At 37.6% G+C, this 17,683-nt stretch overlaps 1 protein-coding gene across 1 annotated transcript in view; it reads left to right on the forward strand.

Moving 5' to 3' along the window:
• The window catches only part of st6galnac3 (ST6 (alpha-N-acetyl-neuraminyl-2,3-beta-galactosyl-1,3)-N-acetylgalactosaminide alpha-2,6-sialyltransferase 3), a 74,335-nt gene that overhangs the window by 18,150 nt on the left and 38,502 nt on the right, over positions 1-17,683 (forward strand). The window contains exon 2 of the mRNA XM_082174092.1: positions 9,516-9,710. Within this exon, the coding sequence (XP_082030218.1) occupies positions 9,516-9,710 (195 nt within the window). The remainder of the gene's footprint in view (positions 1-9,515; positions 9,711-17,683) is intronic.

Genomic DNA, 17,683 nt, shown 5'->3' on the forward strand with positions numbered 1-17,683 from the left:
CAAAGCTGTAAAAGTGTAGAATTTAAACAAAGTAATAAATATAGCTAATTAATTATGAATAAACCACTGCTTTAGAGTCAGTGCTTTTAATTTGATCAGTTACAGTATGTGCTTGTAGCAGTACATTGTTTCGTCACAATCTCAAAAATCTCACATCTCTAACAATTGTGTTTGAAGTTCACCTTTCATTGTCATTATAGCGGCTTTATTAGAAAGATTTGGACTCGTTCTACATAAATATTTCACTATTTCTCAAACACATGATAAAAGAAATATAAATGCACCCGTCAGAATTCCTCTCATGCATTATTAGCATGCATCTCAGCATGCCGTCCATGTTTTTGCTCCTCCAGATGTGTTTAATTTCCCACCGTATATCTGGGAGGAATCCAATTTCTCTCTCCCTCTCTCTCTCTCTCTCTCTCTCTCTCTCTCTCTCTCTCTCTCTCTCTCTCTCTCTCTCTCTCTCTCTCTCTCTCTCTCTCTCTCTCACTCTCCTTCTCACACATACTTACCGGGCTGACAGGATGATTCTAGTCAGTGTATGGGATTGCTGTGCCGCCTAGTGCTCGGTCTGTGAGCGAAGATCAATACTAGGTGAAATGAGTCTGGTCGTGGCTCTAGAAATAGCCCTCAGCAGAGAGATGTTCCACGGAGAAAGCTTTGTTAGCCACAGTGTCAGCTGCAATCTCCAGCACTGTAAAACTCCCTGTCAGACCCAGTCGTAAAGACGCTTCATAAAAAGAAACAGAATATATCCAAACGAGAGTCCAGCCCTGTAGAGGAACCTTGAATTTTATGGTGTCTCTTCATACTTGGGTGATTGGATATCCCTCGAAATAAGGAATTATTTCTTTCAGGGTGTATTTATACTTCTATAGGTCAACATTTCATGTAAATTTACACATACACACTAAAGTTGCACACACAGTTAATTGTTAAAAGATGGCGGTCACACCAGTCTTTTCAACCGCACAGTTATGCTATTTCAGTGTTACAAAAATTCATATTATCACAGAAGTATTGGGATAATAGTTGATAGTTCGGATATAATCCCTGATATCTACGGAAACGATCAAGATGGAGCAAATCACCTTTTATCGTGGAGCTTCAAATAACAATGGTGTTGACTACATTGTTTCACAATTAGGTGGCGACAAGTGGCTGTTAAAAGCATTAAATCACTCATTAAAGAGATTTGTTTAAAAATGCTGATTTATTCAGTAATGAAACAAGTGAAGTATTTATGAGTGAGTCATTGAATCATTCATTTGAATAATTTGGTTATTAATAAGAGTGAATGGGGAATGGGGTATGTGCTTTTTTGACTTAAGCAACCAACCACTTAGGAACCGTCCAAAGCACCCTAGCAAACACCTAGCATTGCCTTATAGGGATGGGCGTATTGATACGAAGTATCGATATATCGATACTAACGTCGAGTAGCTACTTTTTTTTTTTTTTTTTACCAGTGATTTTGTTTATTTGACAAGAAATTGAATGCGTACAATATGCATTGAATTGGATGAATAACCTATGTTAGTGAATAATTGTGTAGTAAAACCACTTCCCTGCTCATCTGAACTGAACACACGCAAATGCTGCAAGTCAGAACCAATCAATCACAGAGAGCGTTCACACACTGCCGACAATGCATTCACACAAGGGCTGCGTTTCCCAGAACATTGCTTAACAGAAGACAGAAAAACATATGTTTGAGCTATTTCACAATAAACAAATTGTAACCTACAAAGTTTGTGCAATTACATTGTTTTAAATTGAATGTTAAAAGTTCATACTGATGTTATATTCTGTAATTAATTTGAATATAAATCATACACTGTCAGAATAAAAAGGTCACTGGCTGTCCCTTATGAAAATGAACATTACAGTGACCATAGTTCAGATAGGCCTATAATATTTTGTAGATTGCCATGGTTTCCACAACAAGTAAACATTTTAACTATGTGTAAATACAAATATAATCGAATAAATTCCAATTAAGGCATATTGAATGTTAAAATCCCTTTCAAATATAATGTTAAGTGGGTATCATTACCCATTTTAATCTTAGTAATTAAATAATTTAAGAATTTTTTTAATTTAAAAGTTCAGTTTAGAGGTATCGTATTGGTATCGACGATACTGGCCTTGAAAGTATTGGTATCGTATCGAAAACAAAATAAGTGGGATTGCCCATCTCTAATGTGCCCTATCAATAACCCAGAATTACATAGCAACCTCATAGCAACACATTTATTGATATATGTGAATGTTATTCAGTTGCTAACTAAAAATTCACACAGAATACCTTATCAGTCACACAGCAACACACTAGCAACCAACCAAAATACCTTAGCAAATGCATAGCAATGGCACTAGCAAACACTTAGAACAACTTTACAACTACAAACCTCACAGTAAATCTTAGCAACTGCATAGCAATATCCTTGCAACAACCTAGCAGACGTTGACAGCTGTATAGCAATACCATAGCAACAGCTTAATACACATTGCAACCACATAGCAATAGAACTGCATAGCAACTGTATGGAAACAATCTGGCAACTACTTAGAACACCTTAACAACTACAAAAAAACACACCATAGCAACCTCTGAAAGTGCCTTAATAACTGTATAGTAAAGCCCTATAAGCTACCCAGAAATGTTTGCATAGTTTCTTAGCAATGTGCTAAGGAACTATGCAAAACAACAACAGTCCAGTACACCTAACAACCACATTGCAATGTGCATAGAACACCGTAAGAACTGCATACCGATATCCTAAAAAACACCCAGAACCCCTTAACAACTGCATAGCAATGCCATAGCAACCACTCATAATATCCTAACAACCACAAGCAATGTGCTAAGAAACCACCCAAAACAACAGCCCAGTACACCTAACAACCATATTGCAATGTGCATATAACACCTTAAGAACTGGACACCAATGTCCTAGAAACCACCCAAAACCCTAAAGAACTGCATAGCAACACCATAGCAACCACATAGAACACCTTAATAACTGCATATCAACACCACAGCAACCACTCAGAACAGCTTAGCAACCACAAGCATTGTGCTAAAGAATTATGCAAAACACTTTACAATTGCATAGCAATGCCATAGCAACCACTCAGAACACCTTAGAAACCACAAGAAATGTGCTAAGAAACTACACTAAACAACAACAGCCCAGTACACCTAACAACCACATTGCATTGTGCATATAACACCTTAAAGGAACACTCCACCGTTTTTTCATATTAAACTATGTTATTCCCTTAAAGGTGCTCTAAGCGATCCCGGGAGTCGTAACTTCTTGTTGACATTCGAATTGTTGTCAAACAAAACGGAGGCTAGCTAGACCCTCCCTCCTCCTCATCCCGTCTACTCCCTCCTCCCCTCCCTTCCGGCATTAAGGAAAGTCAAAATAGTCACTACAAACAAAGTTAAGTTTTACTGATATTTCATTCAATGTGTAATGTCGCCAAGTTAGATAAATGCTTTTATATATTGCAGAACAGAGTGCAGAAAAAGAGAAACATTATCTTAATCGTTTCGCCACCTGAGGTTATAACTATAGCTCCTGTAAAAGGACGCTATAATAGCAAGATAACGTTAGCTTTGCGTTTCCCAGTGAGCATAAACAACTGCGACGGCGTAAACAAATTTAGTCAAAGTTGTCAATAGCCTATAAATGAACATTCAAATCCATAACAAACCGTGGGTGAAAACAGTCATTCACACAAATTGTCGCCCTACTGTGAATTTGCTTGATCATTTACAATAGAGATTGATCGCTAGCTGAAACATATATGTTGTATTCACCAAAGTTAACGCTGACTGCATAGTTCTAGCTAATTACATGCTTGTGTTGGTTTGGCGAACATGAACGTCAGTTTAGAAAGAAAGATGGATTTACCTGTTCTGCAAAAACAGAGCAACTGAATGTCGGATTGGAAGCCCTTCTGCCGGCGGAGTTCTCGCCACCCTTCGAAGGTTTTTCCGATGTAAATTTGGGACTTCACGCGTTCCTTATCCTTGTCCCTTATCCTTGTCCCTCTTCTTTGCAATTTGTTCATCGAAACGTCGTCTCTTTGGTCGTTTGTCGGCCATAATTCAAACTTCCCTCTTCATGCTTCTCTCTCCTCCACACCCCCTTCATGTGCACGTGCACTAACCCCCAAACCCCACCCTCCAATGCTTCTTGTCGGTGATTGGCTGGAGCACTGTTTGTTATGTTTCGTGGTGCGGGTGAGCCCAGTTTGTTTTTGTTGCAGTTTGTGGAGCCTGTGGTGTCTAGAGAGACCGCGTTTTTTTACAGTGTGTTCAGGGGACAGGCAGCTAGCGGATAGTGAGGAGATGTTTGCTGTATGTGACAAAAAATGTTTGGGCCTAAAAAACGCGTCGCATCACTTAGAGCACCTTTAACTAAGACGAGTTGATACATACCTCTCTCGTCTCAGTGCGTGCACTCAATCGCTCTGGAGCGCGGAGACACTTTGATAGCACTTGGCTTAGCCCAGTTCATTCATTAGGGGCCAAACAGAGATGAAGTTAGAAGCGACTAAACACCTCCACATTTCCCTATTTAAATACAGTTACACGAGTAGTTACACGACCAAGTATGGTGACAGAAAATAAAACGTGGCGCTTTTCTAAGCGGGTAAAAAGGATTACTATAATGTATGGCAGAATAGCACTTGGGAGCACTTCGACTCGGCGCAGTAAAAAGTCATGTTGGTTCTAATGACAGGAGGGAGAGGTGGAGAGGATTTTTCAGGAGTGACTTTTTGCTGCGCCGAGTCGAAGTGCTCCCAAGTGCTATTCCGCCATACATTATAGTTATCCTTTTTTGGTCCCAAATGAATGAACTGGGCTAAGCTAAGTGCTATCAAAGTGTCGCTGCGCGCCAGAGCGATTGAGTGCACGCACTGAGACGAGAGAGGTATGTATCAACTCGTCTTAGTTAAGGGAATAACATAGTTTAATAGGAAAAAACGGTCGAGTGTTCCTTTAAGAACTGCATACCAATGTCCTAAAAATCACCCAGAATCCCTTAAAAACTGCATAGCGACACCATAGCAACCACCCACAACACCTTGATAACGGCATAGCAACCACATTTAGAACACCTTAGCAACTGCATAGCTACTCACTAATCACCCACAACACTTTAGCAGTCATATAGCAATGTGATAAAACACTCAAAACACCACAACAGTCACTCCCACATTGCAAGCCCTCAGTTTTTTTTTATTTTTTTATTAGTAACAATATATGAATGCCCTAGTATAAACCCAGAATGCCATACATAAATAAAAAACTCTAAACACCTTAGCAACCACTTAATAAAGCAGGAGCAGCCGCCCACAATACCCTGGCAACCACATAGCCTCTCAATCACATTTTTACATTGTCACCACTCACATTTTCTTCAGAAAACATGAACATCTAGTTTACCAAGTCAAGTCAAGTCACCTTCATTTATATAGCGTTTTTAACAATATGGATTGTTTCAAAGCAGCTTTACAGTGATAATAAATTACCGTAACAGATTGTTTTGGCTTTACAACAGCTCTAGGATAAAGTTATTGTCCAGCTAAAGTTAGTTTTGATTGACTCACTTCCATTGCGAAGATCATTAGTTATTAACTTAGGGGCCGCTAACACAACACCGTTCTAACAGGAAAACCCTTAACGCGCCCCGGTGACCATCCGCACAAAACAGTGCCTGGTGTCTCGAGAACGCACTCCCGGAAATAGGTTCCAAGGTGCAAACGATTATCAGTTATCTCTGCGCAAACCTTAAAAACGCAAACCCGCGAAACGCAGATGTCGCGCACATGCGCATTGCGTGTTCAGTCCAAAGATGCGCGTTTGAATATATATGTGCGCAGGCGTGTAGTCCTTCTTTACAAATCAACCCTCAATAAACTACTTGTCTGGCCTTAAAAAAATTATAATACAGAAATTCACTATTTTCTTCTCCTCTTTTATAACTAATGTCTGTAATAGCTCTCTAATGGTAGCATTGGTAGCATTCAGGATTTTTTCTATTAATGATCTCTCAGTTGTCCATAATTTGATCATATTGATCCCTTTTTATTTTGAGTATCATAATAGTCCTATGATGGCGCTGTTATCCCTCCTCTCTCTCTCCCTCATCTCTCTCTCTCATCTCTTTCTGTTTGTTCCTGCTTTTGAATAATTCCTCTCCACCGAAATGGGTGAGATTGTGCAGAACACAAGGCCTGTGCAATGATTATCCTGATGGATAGTACAACGATGAGATGAGTCATATGCTGTTGCTGATGGAAGTTCTTCGACTTACTCCCTTCTCCCATGAGCCTTTTCCCGAATCTGACACATCACTTTGCCAAGATTTGTGGCCACAGATTCAAATCAAGGTGGAGGGATATTTTCATTTTATTCCCCCTTGCCATGAGAACAGATGAGATGAGTGGTCAAGCAAATGTTTTTTTTCATTTCCTTTCCCTCTCTGTTGGTTGAGTACTGAAGTGCTTTAGGGGGTACATCGGTTTTGCTCTATGACTTGGATGCTTGGAAGATTGTCAAAACCAAACCAAATCAAATCAAATATATATAAATGCAAAAATCTAGTTCTATGCAAGGTGCATTAAACAGGGATATTGGAAAGGGTTTTAAAATGGTGTTCTTTTTCAAAACACTTTAGTGAGAAATAAATATACACAAATATTTAGATTCTATCCAAGGTGCATCCTTTCCTTTGAATCTTTACTGTTCATCTCAATGACACGATGTGAGTGTGAGACCGTTGATAATGATGTAACATTCAAGCAATCTATGCAATGCCATTTTTTTAGTCTGAGCTTTAAATGGTCATTTTTAGAAATCATCTCTTCATGTTTGATGTCTTCCAGTGAAGTGCAAACCCAAACACCATCCCTGAGATGTTTGATGTGTCAGATTTGAGCCCCACTGGCTCAGAAAGATTTGCTGACAACCACCTTATTATTCCAGACACGATTCTATTCTAGATGGCAAATTTCAGGGCCATCAAACTACATCAAAGAACATAGACATCCACACCTTAGCAGTGAAAGAAGGGGCTTTTTGCTTTTATATGTCCCTATTGCATGGAGATGCATCCGTTTCATTGCTTTACACATTTGTTGCTTGAGGCATGATGCAAAGATAAGTACTTGAACTAATAATTCAATCATTTTAATCCTATTTAAAGATGCAGTCGTATCTAGTGTTGTTTGGTGAATTTTCTCTGGGAAAACCAAGTCATTTAGGAATCCACTGTATCTGGAATTGTCCATGAAAGATTTCACCATGCAGATTTTGCTTGGTGATCAGGTTCAGTTGGTCATGAAAATTTGCAACATTGACAGGCTACTTTGGTTTGAAATGGACTTGTGAGCTGTGCTTCATACATCGCTACACTATTGACAATAGACAATGAATGGACCTTTTTTGTCCTCAAAATGTTACTAATTAAACGATCAAATGCCATTTCACTTTTACTTCATAGGGTTCTTAAAAGTTGAATTGCTAAACTTTTATTGTATAAGATGTTTAGACAGTGTTATTTCGAAGAGAAATTATTCAACCCTGTTTATATTACATAATATGTCATGTCTAGCATAGGAATGTCCATAATATTCCAAGTACTTGTCAAGAAACTGTATGCATTCAGTCTAATCGAGATAGGCATGTTTTGAGTAATTTTTCTCAGAGTTTTAAACATTTCATATGCATTATGTCCGCGGGCACATCATTACGCAGAGACAGCTTTGAAAGTTCTCCATCTTTCACTGTGAAAAGAGAACAGAGAATGTAAAAAGTCAAATCTTAAGTGCTTTCTGACTTTTGAATACTCCGTGGAGAATGTGTCATATCAGATAAATGTAAAGGAGGAGAATATTCCGTTTTAATGGGCAAAAACTGAACAATTCATTGGCTTGAATTGTCTTCTGTGATCAGTCGAGTGCAAAACAGAGAAAAGAGCTTTAGTTTCTGTCAAGTTTAATCCTCTTTAAGGAATACAGACAGATTTCTGCAGTACTTCTGACCTCTGTTTGCAAGGGTTGAATTTTTTGCACTGCTTAGACCATTAGGACATGCAGTGAGAAATAAGAGCTTTGTTCTATTAAGATATTATTGATTTGACTTATTATCATTTCACTTGTTTCGTTGTATGGCTGTATAAAGTATTATCTAACATATAAATAAATGTGCATAATAAATAGGTTGTTTTAAATACATTCTTTCTCACCTCTAGGGTAATGAACTTTTCGATGATATATTCAACAGTTAATATAATACAACTTTATATTTTTATTAGAATAATCTGATATGAATTGATACAGTATTTCATTTGTATGACCAACAACATAATATTTAAATGTATCCTACATTTTGCATGCAACCCTTTTACCTCCTCCCTAACTAAAGTTAAACATTGACTATACATTGCACCTTTTAACCCTATCATTATTTGTCTTTAATTTGTGAAAAATATATCCCATCATATACCAACCAACATTTCATCTCAAAAGCTTTGTTGCCATCCATTTTTAAAATTTCATTAAAACATTAATATATTAATATATTTATATAATATATTTAGAGGGAGATAAAGATGAATATCATCAGCCTAAAGATGATAGGATTTATTGTGTTTTGGACAAACATGAGCCAATGGAAGCATATATAAGGACAATAAACTGGGCCCAACATATAGCCTTGTGGAACACCTCAAATAATAGATTCAGGGGAATAGGAAACCATTTCCCAATTCTACAGAGAAAGTTATTACATTAAAAAGGAGGGAAACCAATCAAGAAGTTCCTTAAATTCCTGCCCATTGTCATGAATTTACCAGCAAAATTGCATGAGCTATGGTGTCAAATGCATCTGTAAGATCAAAAAGAAGTAGAACTGCACACTTTCCTAATTCATTAACCAGCAACAGGTTGTGACACACCTCAAGAGGGGCTGACTCAGTGCTGTGATGTGCTCTGAACCCAGATTGCAGTTTATCAAAAATCCCATCTCCATAAAAAAGAAGAAGATGATAATAAACCTTTTTAGGGTTTTTGATAAAAAAAAAAAAAGACAGTTTTAGATCGGTCGATAATTATTTAGCACTGCCGGATCCATTTTTAGAAGAGGTTGAACCACAGCATGTTTAAAGCAGAATGGCACGATACCACTTAATAATTCTGATGTTTATTTGGTGTTTATTACTTTGAAAAAAAGGTGCTTTATTACCTTCAATGAAATGAGTAGAAATGAAAACAGCTAATAATCTATTTAATTTGAATTCTTGAATTATATTTATTTGAAATCTTAAAAAAGAATCTTGAGAGGCCAAGCATCTCTTTTCAAAAAGAATAACCACGACTTTCTGACTGTGACTATGACTAATTTGCCTGAATGTTTCAATGCTTCATTTTGCCCATGAATCAGAAAAGCTAAATGATCGTGTTTTCTGTTCTTCTTTCCCTCCTCACAGAAGAAGTCAGTGATAGTGACCAGTCTGATTGTGGTGGTGTCTCTGTTTTTGGTGGTGATTAATTACTCAGAGAAACCCTACTTCCTGCTGCAGCCTGTTTTCGGCCAAAGCTTCAGTAGAAACTGGATGTTCTCACGGCCACCGCATAAAGCCTTCAAACCCCACCGCGGCTACCTCAGCGTCCCCAACCAGGAGGTGAGACTAGAGCACTTCAAATATTTAGTGATTTGTCCTTGCTTTACACTTTTGAGCTGCATTATATTTCAAATGGTACAAACTGGCTAGTCTTGCAGTCAAAGCTGCATAAAAATACTGTACATTTCACTTATTTCACCAATTATTAAACAATTATTAATAAATTAGTATCAGGTTATGAGTTACTCATGCTAAGAATTTTCTTAGGTGATTATTAAAATACTCTTAAAGCCTTTTTCCACTTAAAAGGTTTACAAAAAAATGCTTTTTAGTGCTAATGAGTTTGTTGTAAAGACTGAATTCTAGTACTAAATATTTTTTAGGATGTTAACAATAGTTTTAGTCTATTTTGCTTCAAGATGTTTTCAAGGATCTGTGGATGATGAAAGAATCTGCAGAAGTGAAGTTTTGCCAAGTCCTCTATCCCATATTCAAGGTCATTGAAGAGTTTTCCCCACACACATATGAGGCTTTGACTCATAACTGGCAAGTTCATGTAGTTTCAACTGCTCAGGTGATTTATTGGCACAATTAGCGCTGAGAGGCAGGCTTGTTCTCCTACTTACAAAAGAAAAAGAAAAAAGAAAAAAAAATATTAAAGAAATTAGAGGACATAATAATTTGAATTTATTGTTCCAGTCTGGTCTCTTAAAAGCATCCAGCTTTTTGAAAGCAATTTAGTATAGATGAAATGCATCAGGAGGGTTGGAATTATTTAGTTGTTTGTGCTTTTGTGCTGCTTTATGCACAAAAACAGGGGCAGAGAAGGTCCTAATGCTAATGCTCTGCTTGAATACTTCTTTCAAGGTTACAAAGTGCTGCTACAACAGTCGTGCCTGAATGAAAGATCTTTTTGGTGCTGAGCAGCCTCTCTAACCTCCAACTAATTGAGCTCTTTCACAAGTCACAAAACTCTCCACACCAAAAAAAAAAAACTGTTTATTTTTGACCATTGAAAACCAGAATGAAAATAATATTAATAATTAAAGCTGCTTGAAATCTACACCGCTGTAATTTCACAGACACCAGTGATTTCACCACAGATTGCTACAAGGCAATTTTGAAACGCTTCAGTGAATCAAATCTTAGTGAAATGGGCTTTATTATATAATGTTTTTTTTATTTTTTATCCTTGACTGCTCTAAATAAAACTAACTTTTCTCTTGAAAAGAACTCCTCATTGAAATAATAATCTTGAAAACTTCTGAATGTTGATAGTTTTTAAAGGGTCACAACAACTTTTTTATTGTTACTGGTGTAGTGAACAATTCGCTCTGCCTATCTTTTTGTGTGTGTGATAATGTCTTTTATAATGCGTTTGCATGTACATATATATATATATATATTAGACGTGTCGATATACTATATTACGGTAATGGACATGCACTGCATTGTTATCGTGGGCACTTCAAAATACAGTGAAATATAGAATTATACAGATTTTTAGAATGCATTTTAAGAATACTTTTCCATCAACCGGTTAAAATGTATAACACAGTGTATATGCTGCATCAAAGAGGCATCTGCAATCTGATGTAAACAAGCCCAACATGGATGAGAAGCGCATAGCGGAACGAGTGAAGGAGAAATGCACTTTCCCTCTCTGACAGCAGATGGCGCTGATAGAACAGCAGAAATGCAGCCGTTACCCCGGCAACCCCGTAAACAAAGCATCTGCGCTACTTTCTGTTTCTGAACAGTATTTAAATGTTTTAAACAGACATTGACAATGTCCCTTCTATCCAGAATGGCAGCACAGAGGTTTGTAAATTTGGATTTCCTTAGCCTGAGGCTTATTCATTTCATTTTTGGTGCAAAAGGATCTTTACATTTAAACAAACAAGCAAGCCCAGCCCAGGTGAGAAAAAGTAACGCAAAAGTTACGTAATGCATTACTTTTCATAAAAAGTAACTAATACAATTAGTTACTTTTTTAGGGAGCAACGCAATTTTATACTGCATTACTTTTCAAAGTAACTTTCCCCAACACTGATCATGATAATACCGTATAGCGTGATAAAAGCTTCAGCAATTATCGCAACATGAAAACCATCACAACACTAATATACATAATATATATATAGTATCTCACAAAAGTGAGTACAATCCTCACATTTCAGCAACCATTTTAGTATCTCAAGGGACAATACTATAGAATTGAACCTTGGATATATTTTAGAGTAGTCAATGTGCTGCTTGTTTAGCAGTATATATTTACTGTCCTCTGAAAATAACTCAACATACAGCCATTATTGTCAAAATAGCTGGCAACAAAAGTGAGTACACCCTAAGTGAACATGTCAAAACTGTGTCCAAAGTGTGACCATTGTTATCTAGCACTGCCTTAATCCTCCTGGTCATGGAGTTCACCAGAGCTGCACAGGTTGTTGCTGGGACCCTCTTCCACTCCTCCATAATGACATCACAGAGCTGATGGATGTTAGACACATGGCGGTTCTCCACCTTCTGCTTGAGGACGCCCCACAGGTGCTCAATAGGGTTCAGGTCTGGAGACATACTTGGCCGCTCCATCACCTTCACCTTCAGCTTCCTCAGCAAGGCAGTTGTTATCTTGGCGGTGTGTTTGGGGTCGTTATCATGCCGTTCGGCCCAGTTTCTGAACGGAGGGCATCATGTACTTCTTCAGAATGTCACAGTACATGTTGGAATCCATGTTTCCCTCAATGAAGCACAGCTCCCTAGTACCAGCAGCACTCATGCTGCGCCAGACCATGATGCCACCACCATGCTCGACTGAAGGCAAGACACAATGTTCTTGGTACTCCTCACCAGGGCATCGCCACACATGCTGGACACCATCTGAGCTTAGTCATAACCATCTGATAACTATGTTTATCTTAGTCTCATCAGACTACAGGACATGGTTCCAGTAATTCATGCTCTTGGACAGGTTGCTTTCAGCAAACTGTGCAGGCTTTCTTGTGAGCCAGCTTCAGAATGGGGACGACGGCCATGCAAACCGACTTGTTGCAGTGTGCGGTGTATGGTCTGAACACTGACAAGCTGACCTTCTGCGACCTCTAAAGCAATGCTCGCGGCACTCATGCATCTGTTTTTTGAAGGCAGCTTCTGCACCTGACGCACAGCACGAGGACTCAACTTTGATTGACCCTTGCAAGGCCTGTTACTAGTGGAACCCGTCTTGGAAAACCTCTGTATGACCCTGGCCTGTACTGTAACTCAGTGTCAGGGTGTAACCAATCTTCTTATAGCCTAGGCCATCTTTGTGGAGAGCAACAATTGTAATTCTCAAATCCTTAGAGAGTTCTTTGCCATGAGGTGCCATGTTGAACATCCAGTGGTCAGTATGAGAGAATTGTACTCAAAACATTCAATTTTAACTGCTCTAATACAAGATACACACATTTGTATGGTCCTGTCAAGCAGACAAAAACATGAACATGATGAATAGGACATGTGGCTTTGCATGGTTAAACGACGTACAGTACAGCTATTATCACTTAGGGTGTATTCACTTCTGTTGCCAGCTATTTTGACAATAATGGCTGTATGTTGAGTTATTTTCAGAGGACAGTAAATATATACTGCTATACAAGCAGCACATTGACTACTCTAAAATATATCCAAGTTTCATTTCTATAGTATAGTCCCTTGAGAAGATATACTAAAATGGTTGCTGAAATGTGAGGGGTGTACTCTCTTTTGTGAGATACTGTGTTTATATATATATATATATATATATATATATATATATATTATGTATGTGTGTGTGTAGAGATAGTGAAGCTAAACATTTCTTGATCTTTTGTTCTTTTAGTTCTTTAGTACTTTTTGTACTACTGTAGCCCCCCTTTTTTTTACATTTACAAAACTGGCACCCCAACAGACACATCAAAAATACATATTCAGGGCATTCCTTCACCGACACGTTCCTTTGCTATAATTCTTGCATCCTTATCCTTATGATTTTTTTGGTACTCATAAATAGAACTCAGAAACCGTCTGTATGTTTTGGTCTGAAATGATGGAGTGTGGGCGTTGTAGTCGAGCATCTCACATTTACAGTGGAGCAAGCTTACCTGTCAGATCAGTGTCTGTCTGTCAGCTCAAAGCGAGATGAATGCCTCTCATCTTCCTGCTGATGTTCTTGTCAATACTTTGCTCTGAACTTCTGCCATACAGTGAAATAGATTGGGTGGGTAAGTTTGTTCCAGCACTCCTATCATTATTCATTGAAATCAAGGCATCTGCTGTAGTATTTGTCTAGCACTAGGATAGAATTTCATATTACGCGTGCAACCCCCAACTTTTATTTAATGTTATACTTTCTACTTCCTGTAATATTTCGGCGATAACATATTCTGGATATTGGCAAAAAACTGAATTTCATCCTGCGTTTAAATTTTTCAAACCTTTCCACTTCACAATTTCAAAGCTTAATGAAATGGCTGTGAAATTAAAAAAAAAAATTGCAAAATGTGTCTGTTTTAATACTTATTGGAGCAGACTGTTTGAGGAGGTATTTCAATTTCCCCCGTGTTTGATGTGCCAATAGTTTCTTTTTATATTTCTCTTTTAATTATTTGCTACTGTACATTAAACTTTGATCATGACTGTGTCTGGCAGACTATGTCTGTCTGTTGGCTTATTAAACATTTCTTGGCTTAAGTTAAAATGGACTTTCTGACGTCAACTGGAGCAGAGCACATTTTTAAGATGATATTTAGCTATTGTTTAAATTCCTATAGTTCTAAAGGGATATCAACATTGTCACAATTTACTCACCCTCATGGGGTTGCTAAATCTTTCTTTTTGGGCGAACTGTCCCTTTAATACTCTTTAGGATTTTTGATTTTACTCTTTGGACATCATCATTTAGGTTTGGTTTAACTTGAACTCTTTTCCCACCATTGACCATTGACCATTGAAAGCAATCCATGTTTTCACTGCTATACGGTAGCGGGCGGATAGAAGTTTATTTCACACAAATATGCTAACATGATCACCAAAAATTAGTTAAAAAAAAAAAATAAAAAAAAAATTAGTAATTAGTAATAAAAAAATTACTAGTGATGCTGAAAACCGTTAAAAATAATCAAATTAATTTAGTAATCAACACTCAAATTAAAATGGAATATGAATTGTATGTAGTTTCACATCAACTTTTTAATTAAATAATTATGTTTCTACTTCAAAGCATTGTTGAAAAAAATGGTGTCTGCAATAAAAACGGGTTTTTATGACATATTTATTCAAACATACATTAAATAATGAAGACAACAGATTAAGTTAAGAAGTAATACATATGTAATAAAGTGCATATATTTAGCAAAATGCTCCTTTTTAGATTTTTTTTCACTAGATTTAGAACTCTTTTTTTCTAGCTAGGATACAATACATTAACACAAGTTGTACAGTTTCATTCAATATACCTTCTGATGTTCATTCACGTTATTTTGTGTTATAACTATTAAAGAGGACTATCCGCTTAGACTATCGTCTAAACTGAAGCGCTACAGCGATCTGTCACGCCACATTAAAGAACGTCAAAACGTTTATTGGGCCTCATTCATGAAACTCTCGTAAATATGGAGTAAATTTGGAGTAATTTGCACGTAAAATGGACTATACCCCGAAAACTCTCCTACGAATTTGCAAGCGCTTCGTAAACATCAGATTTGATTTTTAAATGTGTGTATGTTAATGAATTCCAATCATTCGTAAATAGGGCGGGTGTGAACGCTCATTCGCAATTAGCATAATCCCCATCTATGAATTACAAAAACGTAATTTACGTGTTTAGGTACGCCGTGGAATCTTCAGGACTCACTTCTCAGGTTTGGCTCCAGTATATTGCATCATGCTAAAGAGACTAATTGGCCAAATGCCCAACAATAAACTTTCAATTAACGTGTGTCTGCCAAAGCATTTTCAGCCAGCTAAAAAGAAAAAGCCAGGCGCTCTTCTCAAAACGGCCAGCTGGTGGCGATACAGAATATTCCAGTCAGTAATGTGTCACTAGTATCCCATTTTGAAGAATATTACTGAATATAAAAATGTAGTAACCAGCAATAATAACTCCATTGTTGTTCAGTTGTTATACGAGTAGGATGATTGGTCAGTGAGGTATTTGTCCATCCCCTCCTACACTGTGATTGGACGGCTGGATGAAAAGTGACAGTGCCAAGCACTAGTTGAACAGTTTTCAACTCTCAGCTACAAAACCCTCCCCAAAGAAAATAATAATAATTTAAAACAACAGGGCAAACAAACTCGTGAAATATCAAAATTCAGTGTCACCAGAAAGAAAAACTGAAAATGTTCTAATGTTTTACGCACCATTTACATGTGGTAGGGAGCAGGTGTAAATTTCTTTCGGACCAATACCTATTTTAAAAAAAACAAACTTTTTCATGAATCAAAACATTTATGTCAGAACGGCTTTACGAATGATTTACACACAAAATTTGTTTTGCACCTTTCATGAATGAGGCCCATTGTTTGAATTTCATGATAAAATTGACAGATTATGGAAGCTCAGACTTTGTTTACTATCAAAAGTAACAAAAACATTGACTTTTTTTGGTCTTTAGAAAGAAAGCACAGTCCGTCCAAAAAAATAAATTTTTCAAATATTGTTTGTTTGCATGCTCATGCAGTCCTGCTGTAGCCTGACAAAGTGAAGTCGCGGATGCAGCATATTCTTCTTGTTTTTCCTCATCTCAGCTTTAATGAAAAAAATGCTGTCTTATTTTCTCTGGGCTGTTGGGCTAATGTGGTGTATCATTCACTTTCTTTCACGAGTTCCACAATAGCAGCGCCAATGAACATTAACTTATTCTAACATCCGAACCATCTACACAGCTGCCCAGAGCCTAACCATATCAATTTGCATTTCAAGCAACTTTGCTTTTCTAGCCCTTAGAAACACACATGAACCACAAGTAACTGATCCGGCTCAACAGGGACCCGGTCCACAATGGCCGATCTGCCACGCAAACAACACAATCACTGTTCTAAAAGCAACCCAGACTTCAGAGCGCTTTTTTTCAATCTGTCTCACAAAGCCGTAGGGAGCGAGTGAAGGCTTTTAGCTCTTAGAAAAATGTCCAACATCAGTACATCTCTCTCCTACCCGCAGGTAACATAAGGCCAAGTGTCAGCAAAATTTGTGTGGTGTGTCCCATGAATCATTCATGGTGTCCCATGAGGTCAGAAAGGTTAAGATTGTGGCCCTCTGTCAGGTCATGTGCTTTCAGACAGGTTGCTGTGTAAGCTGTCAGTAACTCCGCAATAATCGTTCTCACACGTTCTTGCGTGCATTTCATCTGAATGATGGACTTAAGGAAGACCAGGGGTGGCTGTGACAGAGGACAGCTGCACAAGGGATGACCCTTTTTCAGAGAAGACATTTTGTATAAAACATTGTTTAGTACTTTGCTTCTGCTGTCTAAAATTAATGTGCTTTTGAATTTAAAGTTACTGTCGGATCCAGTGGCCTCAGCACTGAATCCTCTTTTATTTATGTCTCTCTAAAAAGCCTATGTCAAACTTAGAGTTATAAAAAAATTTTTTTTTTTTTAATCGGCAGTAAAACAAAGCAAACAAATGAACAGAGTCTTACTGACATGATCTGGTTTTATTGAACTTCATTAAAAATAAAGTTCATCCGTACTTTCTTAATGTTAGGATTACAAGGAAGGCAAAGGCAAAGACTTGGCACTTCAAAATCACTTGTAATCCTCAGAGGCATCTCTATTATTTTGTTGCTGGAGTAATCCTGTGTTTGCACCTCTCTCTCGTATTTACTCCCCTCCTGCTACGTGCGTGAATCAGTGGGCAGGGCTTAAGAGGCAATGATGCAGAAGTGGGCGTTGATCTTCTGCAGAGGCGGTCTTTCGTTGCACTATGATGTCACACTGAGGCAAAATCCGAAATGAGTTGTTTTCAATAAAAGCTGTTTTTGGACTTACAAGGAAGTTTTGAGTTCT

The sequence above is a fragment of the Leuciscus leuciscus genome (genome assembly GCF_965113295.1).
Source record: "Leuciscus leuciscus genome assembly, chromosome: 6".
Lineage (NCBI taxonomy): Eukaryota > Metazoa > Chordata > Actinopteri > Cypriniformes > Leuciscidae > Leuciscus > Leuciscus leuciscus.